We start from the raw sequence: 11058 nt of genomic DNA on the forward strand, positions 1-11058 counted from the left end.
GAAAGTCCCTACATGTGAAAGAAAGCCAGTACGATGCAGCACTCAGGAAAAGGGGAGCACAGAGCCTCCATGAGATGATATTAATGCTGCATGTGAAAGAGAAGCAGAGTCAGTGTCACCATGCTAGCAGCTAATGTACAGTGTGCAGGAGTTGGTGGGGACTGCAGAGGTCACGCAGGGGTGGATGTGGGAGTTTGAGTGTGTGGGGGTGTGGGGGGTTGACATGTTTAACCCTGCTCGTCCCCACCCTCAGCAGCTGTTTGAAGAGTGCTAGACGCTTCCCCGTTGCACCGCGATGTGAGCGCAGCCGCCTGCGGCGCCGGACTCTCCTGCGGGCGCAGCTCCTCGGCCGGGGCCGCTGCAGCTCCCGCGGCCTCTGGCGCGGGTTGGGTCGGGTCGGCTCCAGCGGGGAGCTCTACCACGGTGGCGGGAGTGACCTCGGGTGCAGTGGCAGATGTAGGTGCAGCAGGGTCAACGGCAGACTGGGGAGCTGCGGGGTCCGCGGGGGCGCTGGCGGCAGGGTTGTTCGCCCTCGATTCACTCTGCTCAGGAGCTCTCAGCCTCTTCATGATGGTGGTGACCCGCACGGCTTTCTGTAGGTGCGAAGGAGCAAGCTGAACTCAAACAGATGCTACAACTCGAGGAATCATCCACTCACAGACGCAGAAATAAGTGCAAAAGCTCCATCAATCTTCCAATGTGTTGACATGCTCTAATGTGCAACATGGCTTTAATAAACCTGGGAAAGTTTGACTGCTTGATGTCAAATTCAACTGGATAAGAGGAACATCCAAAGTCCCGTCACAATATGAACAAAATAAGTGAAACAAAAATCAAACTGATGTTCTAATAGCATTTATGTACAAGGCAAAGCGAGAAATGTTGAAGGTGGTCCAGCATTTAAAAACTATTGATTTGGTGTGGCAGTTACGTTGGATTGATCGATGTGACATTTTCTGATGCATTTCAATTTTTTTTACAAGTAGCCGTCACACAATAATGTGGAGCAAGACAGCCACATCTCATCCTAGGTCAACACAGAACTCTCAATGTACATGTCATCCTGTTTGTAAAATGACACAAACTACAAGCTCATTGCTTGTTTGACACAGTGTACTGCCTTTTGTGGACTTTCTTGTTTAATACTAGTCCAGTGACTGACAAACTCTTCCCAAAAGAGAGGACAAAAGTGCTTACTGTTAGTACTTACCTTCCATTTTGCTCTTGCAAAATTCTTCTCGATTTGTGCACAAACATTTTCCTTGATGTTCTTATCTGAAGCTGCACCACCGGAGATCCTGTGGAACAAAATGATTAGAAAATAAATTAAAATTCAAAAAAATCATTGAAAGCTTTACTGTATTGTTCATTTTATTGACTTTTGTCAGAACTTTGATTGAATGCATTTTTTTTTAATTTTGCCATTTAATACTTGAAACTTTTTTCCCTAACTCAGTAATGCCAGCAGTCCCAATCAAACTGAAATAAAAATGAATATCTGCTCACATTGATAGGCTTCTTCATATCGAAAAAAAAAAATTAAGCAGACTGACTTGAAGTGAATGTTAACGTCTCTCTAAAATAGTTTTGTCTTACATTTATCACATCGTTGTAACATTTATGTAACTTCAATAGTAGAAAGAGGACTGAAAATGTTTACTCGAGAATAACTGGTGTTACATCCATTACATTCATCTTAATTACAAGTAGCAGTACTCAAGTCGAAGTATTAAATGCTCAAAGGTGTTTAACTTTTTGAGCACATATTGCATTGTTAATAGCAAACCTTAATGCTAAATATTTATGGTCACACTACATTTCTCATACAATTAATAACGTATTAAAAATTCACAATTTATTTTGGAAAAAAATATTGATATAAATCAGGACTTTTGTCTGGTACAAGAATAAACTGTGAGTGTACTCAGTAGCACATATTAAAAGTTGTGATGAAGAAATTAGATTGTAAAATGTGATTAAGACTCAAAACACAACAGTACCACAAAATACTACTGTTTTTGGTCGCAAAGCAGACATTTAGCACTAAAAGTGAATATTATATGAATATATGAAAATCTGATTATAAGCCAAATTTCAAAGTAAAAAAACACTTTTTCTGTCTATCTGTATGTGTGAGAACTTGTTAATGCACTTTAGAGGTGTCAATCGGCTGGTGGTGTCCAAGTAAATGTCACAGGATCACTGAAACAGACATGCATCATCTGGGACCCACAAATCTCTCTATAAAAGTTTTTAAAAGGCAGCATTTGTTTAATAAAATTCAGACACAAGACACCCACACTGCTTCTGTGGCTAATACAAGTCTAAAAAGCACTAATTTGCATGTTGGAGTAAACTGACCTTTTGCAACATTCAAATGTGATAATATAATTCAAATAAGAGACAAAGTCAGCATTATGTTTAATATGTTGTGATTGCTTCGGCTTAAATGGCCCTCACAACATATCAAAGCTTGTTGCCTACCATTCATGGTTTATAGCTTCCTGAGCTGTCAGTCTCTGGTCTTGATCCACCTCCATCAAACGAGCAACCAGACTCTTGGCTGTCAAAGGAAAATCACAAAGGCGGGAAAGTCAGGAAAAAGGGGTTTATTCCCCCGACGGATCAGAACACAAACTTGACGTGTATTTGAACGCTCCAGAGGTAAGAATAGGGAGGAAACTCTAGAAAATGTGAAATGTTTACCCAAGAAGCTGTCAGTGTGTGTAAACTATATCTTAAAAGCACCTGAATCAGAGATCTCGTCCCAGTATGGCGAGTCGAACTCGTAATCGCCTGCCAGGATCTTTCTGAACAGGTTCTTGTCATGATTTTCGTAATCATCGTCATCGGTTTCATCATAGAAAGGAGGGTTTCCTGACAGCCTGCAGCAGGAAAGAAGGAACATCTGAACAGCTGTATCTAAACAAATCCATATATGAAATCTAACAGTGTTTGTGACTTACAGTATGTACATGATGACACCTGTGGCCCAGCAGTCCACCGGCCTGCCATACCGCTGCCTGCCCACCACCTCTGGAGCTGCACAAGACAACAAAAAGCTCATTACACAGAATGAAAACAGCAAAAGAATTGCCACAAAATGCAGTCCTGATCTACCCTGTGGTGAATTCAGTATTCTCACCCAGGTACTCCGGTGTCCCACAGGGGTCTTTGATGAGTCCGTTCTCCAGCTTGGCGAGGTGGAAGTCACTGATGACTATTTTAGAGTGCTTCAGGCGGTTGTAGTAAACCAAGTTCTCCAGCTACAGAGAGTGACACATTACAATGACGGGTGATGTAATATTTAAGAGAACAGTCTTTCATGTGGTGAAGCTTGAATTGCTGATAATTTTCTAGCAAAAGTAATGAAGAGACCTAAAACATGTCAAACTTTAATTATGGAGTGGGTGGCTTCTCAGCGTGTTGCTGGTCTGATGTGGTGGATTCAAACGTTTGTATTTAAACACCATTAGATTAAATTTGAAGGTTGTGACACAAATGTTACTCCTTAAAAATTACAGTAGAAAGTGACTTTCCAGTAAAATATAATGGACTGCAAGGAACAAAAATAAATGTATATGAGAGCTGTACTTGACTAGAAATCTATGAGTAAATGTATACACTTACTTTCCAACAATACATTTTTATGTCTCAGAGTAGTCAAGCATCAAGGTGAAGTCACTTGTTGCCGTGGTAACATGGAGATGTTGTGTAAGTTACGGCACATTGGGAACAGTAACCGCGATGACTTTGGCTGACGACCTAAATTCACCTCAATATTCAAGCTTGCCCACTGTTACCTTGAGGTTTCTGTGAACGATATGCAGGGAGTGGAGGTAGGCGACAGCCTCCAAAACTTGGCGCACCACGTTGCTGGTGTCTCGCTCTGAGTAGTACCCTTGATCCAGGATCCAGTCAAACACCTCTCTGCCTGTTGCCCTGTAGGGAAGGGAAAAAAAACAATAGAGTGTGCCATGTTTGCTGCTGAAAGTCAAGCAATTCAAAGCTTTCAAGCATCTTTCTTTAGTTCTTTTGGAAACTGTCAACAGCTGTCTTCACTGTTTGAAGGACTGGAGAGATGACGATGCAGCAAGGTGAAACTGCAGAGAACAATGTGCACCGCACTGTATGTTTAGAATAAACTGCTGTCACTCAACGACAACCTCACAGATGGGACATGATGAATATAATTTCCCTGTAGATGCTTCATCTGCATTTGGTGAATTATAATCGAACCACAATTCCACTGAACCTATAAACCCAAATGTCTTTAAAGCAGGAGAAAAGCATCCCCCATTTAGCATCTCTGTGGAAAAGCACCAGATTCCCCAAGAACACATGCTGATTAAAACGAATAAGCAAGAAGGCGATCGTATCTGAATACCAAATGAGTGGAGCTCAGAGCCGTTCTCATATCTGCAGAGCCTTGGGCTACAACCACTCATTTCTCATCATGGTGTACTCGTATACAAACGCTGTGGCAAAGACTAGCAGAGGGCCATTCCCCTCGGCTCATCAGACATCTGAACTCACAGTTCAAGGAAGAGGAAGTATTCCTTTTTGGTCTCGAAGACGTCCACCAGTTGTAGAATGTTGGGATGCTTCACCCTGGGGAGAGAAGAGTAAGATATCACAGTGAAGGCATGATGTTGTCAGTCAAGTATCAGTCAATGTCTGAATCAATCAGTCAACCATAGGAAAAATGTGAAGACCCGTTTAGTGCTCATGAATAACATGCTACGAGAGGCAGAGAAAGAGAGCGACCGTACTCAAATTGCAAGACAGAATCAATTGATCAAGTTCTTTCTGTCGTGAGCTATACATGCTGAGCTGCCCATCCAGGGAAAAAGCACATCCAATTGATTTATAGTATCCATGTGAGCATTAAGTCCTCTGAAAAGCACTGAGTTGCCTGTGCCAAGAGTCAAACTTTATCCTGCAGAAAGTTGGAATTTGCTGAGAAATTCTCAAGGGAGTTGTGGAACATGCTCGTGTTCTCTTCACCAGTTTTATAAAAAGAAAAAAATGGATGTCGTAAATAGAAATAACTAAAGACAAAGGCAATGCCACATGGGACTGTTGTATACAATATTTGATATTCAAGCAATAAAATGAAGGAAACAGTGAATATTATTACTGTTTTTCAGTGTTTTGTCCGCAACTACATGTTTAATGATGCAACAGTTGAGCCATGTTTGCAAACCTCCAGATTTATGTTAACCGTGTGCCTTAATCCAACACCTTTTTGGGTTTCCTTATTTATGAACCCACAGATTGGAGTAGTGCCACGATCATGACTTTGACACTTCCTGCACACCATTAAAAATCTCCTCCAGCCAGGATTTAATACGCTTGCTTGGAAAATGGACTATTTTCTCACGCAGTTTCTCAACAAAAAAGCTTAATTGCCTTCTTAAGGTTGGTTAGGCCTCACAAAATACAATCTACTCCATCTCTCTTTCTCTCTCTCTTTCTCTACCTCATTAAAAATATGTATATGTGCTTGACGCAAAATATCTACACTTCTCTTTTGCTCTAATTAAACCCGAGACTTCATAATTCCTGATCACCCATAGCGGACCATATTGTATCTTTTTTCCACTTTTGGGAACTCTAAATCAGTGAAAAAAGTGAACATTTGTAAAATAGAAAGTCATTCTTTTAATATGAGATACTGGCTGTGATATTTTTGGTTCATTTTCAGTGCAAACACTGAAAAGTTAAGATGTAGCCTTAGAATTGAAGGTTTTTACTGTAGTTTCACTTTTTTGGCCGACAATTATTGATCTCATGAGACCTTGACTTTCCATTGACAGCCCCCTTACAAGCTATTAAAAGTGGAAACAGAGCCAATCGTAGTTACTGTGATGGCCGCAGTATAATTTTAGAAAGAAATCAAAGCTTCTTCTTTATTTAGTCACAGCTTCACCTGCTGTATGTGGCACCATTTTAAATAAAAGTTATTAAATGTGAACATTATTGGAAATGTTGTAATCAGAGCGAAAAGAGAGGGGAAAGATGTGTCTGGGATTAACAAGGCTGCCTCAAACAGTGATTGTGTGTGATTAACTGAGCTCATGGTGATTAGTTTGACTTTTCCATTTCATCTGATGACACTGAGCTGACGACAAGTTGAAGAAATTGCCATTGTCTGTGAAATGAATGTTTAAAAAGACAAAACAGAGAAAGATAAATCATTTTTTTGGACAACTCACATCTTCAGGATGAGTATCTCATTTTTGGCAGCTTTGCGGACTTTCCTTCCATCCTTTTTCAGGAACTTTTTACACGTGAACATTTTCATTGTGGTTTTGTCCTTTGCCCTGAAGATCTCGCAGAACTCCTCCCTGAGGAAGAGTCATCGAGTGGCACTTAAGTTGCGCTCACATTCAAAAGGTTTCTTTCTCAGGATGTTCGTTAATACAAGCGGCTATCAAGGTACTCACGATTTAACGATCTGACCCAGATCATATTTATCCGTCACGTCAGAAGGATTGTGATAATCCTTCTTTTCCCCGATTGTTATGCAGCCAAATGGCATGGCTGGTCCTGACCTGTGGCGACGGAGAATGAAGGAGAGAGAGAAAAGAGGGACAGAGTGATTATTATTGGCAAGGCAGAGATGACACATTAATCTTTCACAATGTCCCACTGAACTGGTGATTATATCTTCAGTTTCGCCTCACACTGCGCCGTAATATCACACTGGTTTGATGACTTGGCAAAAGTGTGTCCCTCCCTTAGTCATAAAAGATTACCCAAGTAATGCTGAGAAAGCCTTTCAAAAGTGTAAGAGCGAAAGAGCCACGGTAGTGGTGCAGCAGGTTGTTTCACTAAACCGTAACAGAGCTTTTCCTGATTTTGCAACAATAAAGTCTGAAAGCCACAGAGATATCTGCTGCACAGTCCCAGCCCGGTGCCATCATCTTATGACTTATAAAAGCCAAAGTCGTGAGGGGTGCACCTGTACTTTTCTGTGGTCCAAACAATATAACTCAGAGGGTTAAACCACAATCACAGCAACAAGTGAAGCATTTCCGATCAAGAGAGGGAGCAGGCAATTACGGGCTGAGCACCCCAGACTCCAAGAGGAATAAAGTGCTTCACACAGCTTTGCGTCTACACTCCAGCACCTAATTGCTGTGCAGTCTCTCTAATGGCACAAAGTGGAAGTTGAATCCGCTATACATTCTTTAAAGCAACAATCAGAGGTTTTATATTCAGAAAAGCTATTTTTGTGTTTAAAGAGGAAAGATTGGTGCTTCTGTGCTTCAAGATCAGGAGTCTGAAGCACTTGCACAGAACAAGATGGAAGTTTATTACAAAAGCAACACAAATGTGCAAGAATATGTGGAAATTCAGCCCAAATTTTAGACTGAAATGTTGGACAGACAACTCGAGTTTTCACACATCCTCAGTATGCAGAGCGAAAGTCAGAGTGTTGTATCAATACCTGCATCTGAACAAACACAGAAAGGAGCCAGACCAGTTACAGCAGATAAAAGAAAATCTGAGAATATATCCACTTCAAAGTAGTAAAGATTAAACTTATTTGTTAAAATGTGTAGCCACAGTGGGTTCATAACAAAATGTAGATATTTGGATAAAACAAATTAAAAGTGCCTCACACAGACAGTAATTATCACATGTATGCAGTTAAACTATATAATTCTATATTTGAAAAAAGGTTAATTATGAATACAATAAATGTAAAGATAGGTACATCTTAATAATGGACTCCATACACAAAACTCCATACACACAAAATAGCACAATCCTATCAGGAGACTATAAAAGTGTGCATCAGCTAAAGCAGAGTCGAATCCCAAGCTGGATTCAACTGTCACTTTACCTTTATTTTCAGTTTTATATAATACAACAACAACAACAAAAGCTCAAGTCATACATAATGTACAGACTTCCATAATGTAAATAAGCTGCTCTTTTCAGCTCCTTCAAAATAAAAAAAACAGTAGGATCACTGACAACATGTGGAAACATGATAAATGCTGCTACGATGCAACACGCAGCCAGTTGAAAAGTTTTAATTAGGGGCCGTCACGCTTTCTTGTGCTGCTGCAGCCTTTTTGTGTGCCTGCTATATCTGGTCCACAGCACAAATATGGATAAAACCATTAATCTTGGCTCATGTAATTTGATATCTCGGTATCAATATCCTGTGTAGCATTGTGTAGTACATCTTCTGGAAACACAATTAAGAAACCATTTATAAGCTAAATGGGGGAGGATAGTTTTGGCACGTTCAGTGTGTTAAAAAACCAATAAATGAAGACATTTGACTCCAATACTCCCATAAAAGCAGTGTTTATTGATTTGCAACTATGCTCTTAACAACGTGCACTGAGAAACAGCCAAATTAAAAAAAAATATGCATCCCTGTTAATATTTACCATTAGGAACTGTGTGATCCTCAGATCATCTGTGTGTAAGTTTGATGCCCCATCTTGTCCTGTCCATGAGTGGAAGTGTCTGAACAGCTATTTAGACTGATGGATGAGCACTCTGGTGGTACATAAGACCCACTGGACCTCTTTTAAGACAGTAAAGAGTCATTTTATCGTCTTTAAAGAAAAATAGAGAGAAAAAAAGGCATATTCCAATTCATAAATTCTATGTAAGTTAACCTGTTATTATCTCATTCATTTATTATTGCCAACAATCGCTCTGGACAATAAGTTACCGGTAAGTCTCTTTGCAATAAGAAACTAAATAAAACATGAATATCCTCGTAGTGGGAATTTTTTTTTTACAATTCTCAAGCGGTGTTTAAAAGCTCATCATTTGACATGATTGTTTTTCATACTGCAGTACTTTTAAAATGAAAATGCACAATTTGTTCATTTTAATTTGTATGCAATAATGCAACTTACTGACAAAAATAATTTGATAATTCTCAATGAAGGATTTTAGTTGTGCCTCATTTCCATTCATAAAAACCAGTACAGGCTCCGCAGAGAATCGAACAGCAGAACGCTGCAGTCGAGCCGACTCGTCCGGGACTGTTGTGAATGTTCAGTATGTAAAACTGTGAATGTAAAGCAGGGACGTGGCTGGAAAAACAACTGCACGGCAAAAAAATTCCTGAGGATGAATGCAGTGTAAAAAATTATTTTTCATATTTTCCAAGCCACACAACAGCAACCATCTGCGCTGACACTCTGGGTGATGGATGTCCACATGTAAATGAGTGCAGCCAGCATGAGAGGTATGGCGTAATGTGTAAGGAGGTGCAATCTGTTCACTGCAGAACCGACTCCAATCGAAACCAACACAACCCAGTATGAACCACAGTGAGAAAACAGATTCCCCTTTCTCATCCCAACCAAGAGTCGGTGTTGCGTAGCCAATGGAGGAACTGCCCTTTCCTGACCCTCCGTCTCCATTTCACTCTTAATACACACAACATGTGACCCAGTGGTAGACGCTCTGGCTTGTTGAAATTGTGCTGAGCATAGGAAAGTGTAGTTCTTCTGGGACATTAGTGTAAATGGAGGGAGTTTTCAGTAGGTTTGGCATAGAGAGTAAAGCTCTTGAAAGTATGTCAGAAATGAAATATGCCAGAAAACTGCTAAATAAAGAGTGGAGCTGAAGTAGTAGACTAGTGTTGCATTGTGACAGAGCAAAAACAAAACTGGAGAAACTGATTTGTTCTATTGTGAACCTACCAAGTTAAATGAGGAGCTAAAAATAACATGAACACAAAAATCCAAGTGAGTAAACCTTTCTATCTTAAACTAGGAGTGTATGAAACACTATAATTGGACAAAGTGGAATAAAATGCGTGGCTGAATTGATGGCGACTCTAAATTAACACTAGATATGAATGCCCGTGTGTAGTTGTCTGTCTGTCTGTGTTGTTCCTATGATGGATTGGTCACCTGTTCATGGTGTACCCTGCCTTTGCACATATGCAGCTGGGATTGGTTCCAGCAACATGAAGACCTGATCGACAGAGTATGCAAATGTGCAAGCTGATCTACAAGATGGGTATATTAAGGATCTCATGTGACAGTGTGTGTTATTTTGCACTTCTATCTGTTTAACATGTTTGCATTCATGTACATAGAATATCATTTGTATCTCCCAGATTACACATAAGCTCAGCCTTTAGATATGCTGTTGTTATTGTGAGGAGAGGCATTTCCTCAGTGGGCTCACCACGGCTTTTGTTTGCAAATATAGTCCTATTCCATGAGGTGAGTGTTAACTTCCTCCACAAACACATCAAACTCCATATTTTTGTGCTTGTTGGGTTTCAGAGCTCCATCTGATTGCTTCATGATGAATGGAAGCAAACAAACACGGACGTGACACCGTTTTTAAACAGCGAAAAGTACACAAAACCTACATTTGTAGACTGTAGAATGTCTGCATGTGATGTAACTCATGAAAGTATTCTTAGGAAAACACTCATAAAACGCAAACTTAAAGTATAATCTATCTACTCAATGTAGGATCCTAATAAATCAAGTGATGTAAAAGATGAAACACTTTATCTGAAACCAAAAATGTATGAATGTATGTATGTTGTTCCTTTCAACGCTGGTTTGATTGGAGATTGATGCCCTTTTTGTGGAGTTGGGATCTTTTCCTTTGCACATGTATGGATTGTTTTTTTGAGCGTGGGCCCATGGAGGCCCAGTGACTGAATGGACTCTGTCTGGAGTTCATTGTGTCTTTAGCTCATAGTCAGCTGGAATTGGCTCCACCATCCCGAAAGAGAATAGTCATCCAGCAGGCACAGAAGATGAATGGTTCCATGGCAAAATGCAGTATACATTTTGTTAAATGATCTGATTACAACATTTTATGAGAAAAAAAAATCATAAAACAGATTTCATAAAAGTGTTGTTTATCCTATTTGGATTAAGATTAGCAACATTGCTGTGTTATCACCTCTTGCCCTGAGTGTTATCTGACCTTTTGGAGCATCACCGAGTGGCTCGGGATGCTTATCTGCCAGCACCCCTACTCTATTACTGAGAAAATTGTGATGATTTACGTAATGGGAGATGCAAAAAGATAAAGCTCCAA

The 11058-nt window shown here is 40.1% G+C and overlaps 1 protein-coding gene across 1 annotated transcript; it reads right to left on the reverse strand.

Moving 5' to 3' along the window:
• Nucleotides 1-227: 227 nt before the first annotated feature.
• On the reverse strand, nt 228-6544 carry LOC308129724 (caM kinase-like vesicle-associated protein; the record flags this gene model as incomplete). The annotated part of the gene is made up of 10 exons (XM_080495757.1): nt 228-593; nt 1211-1298; nt 2485-2563; nt 2749-2885; nt 2967-3042; nt 3146-3266; nt 3804-3942; nt 4537-4611; nt 6219-6350; nt 6450-6544. 10 exons carry the CDS (start codon nt 6542-6544, stop codon nt 228-230), a joined length of 1308 nt encoding a protein of 435 aa, XP_080351883.1.
• Between the last annotated feature and the right edge of the window lie 4514 nt (nt 6545-11058).

This window comes from Blennius ocellaris (assembly GCF_963422515.1).
Source record: "Blennius ocellaris genome assembly, chromosome: 4".
Taxonomy (NCBI): Eukaryota; Metazoa; Chordata; class Actinopteri; order Blenniiformes; family Blenniidae; genus Blennius; species Blennius ocellaris.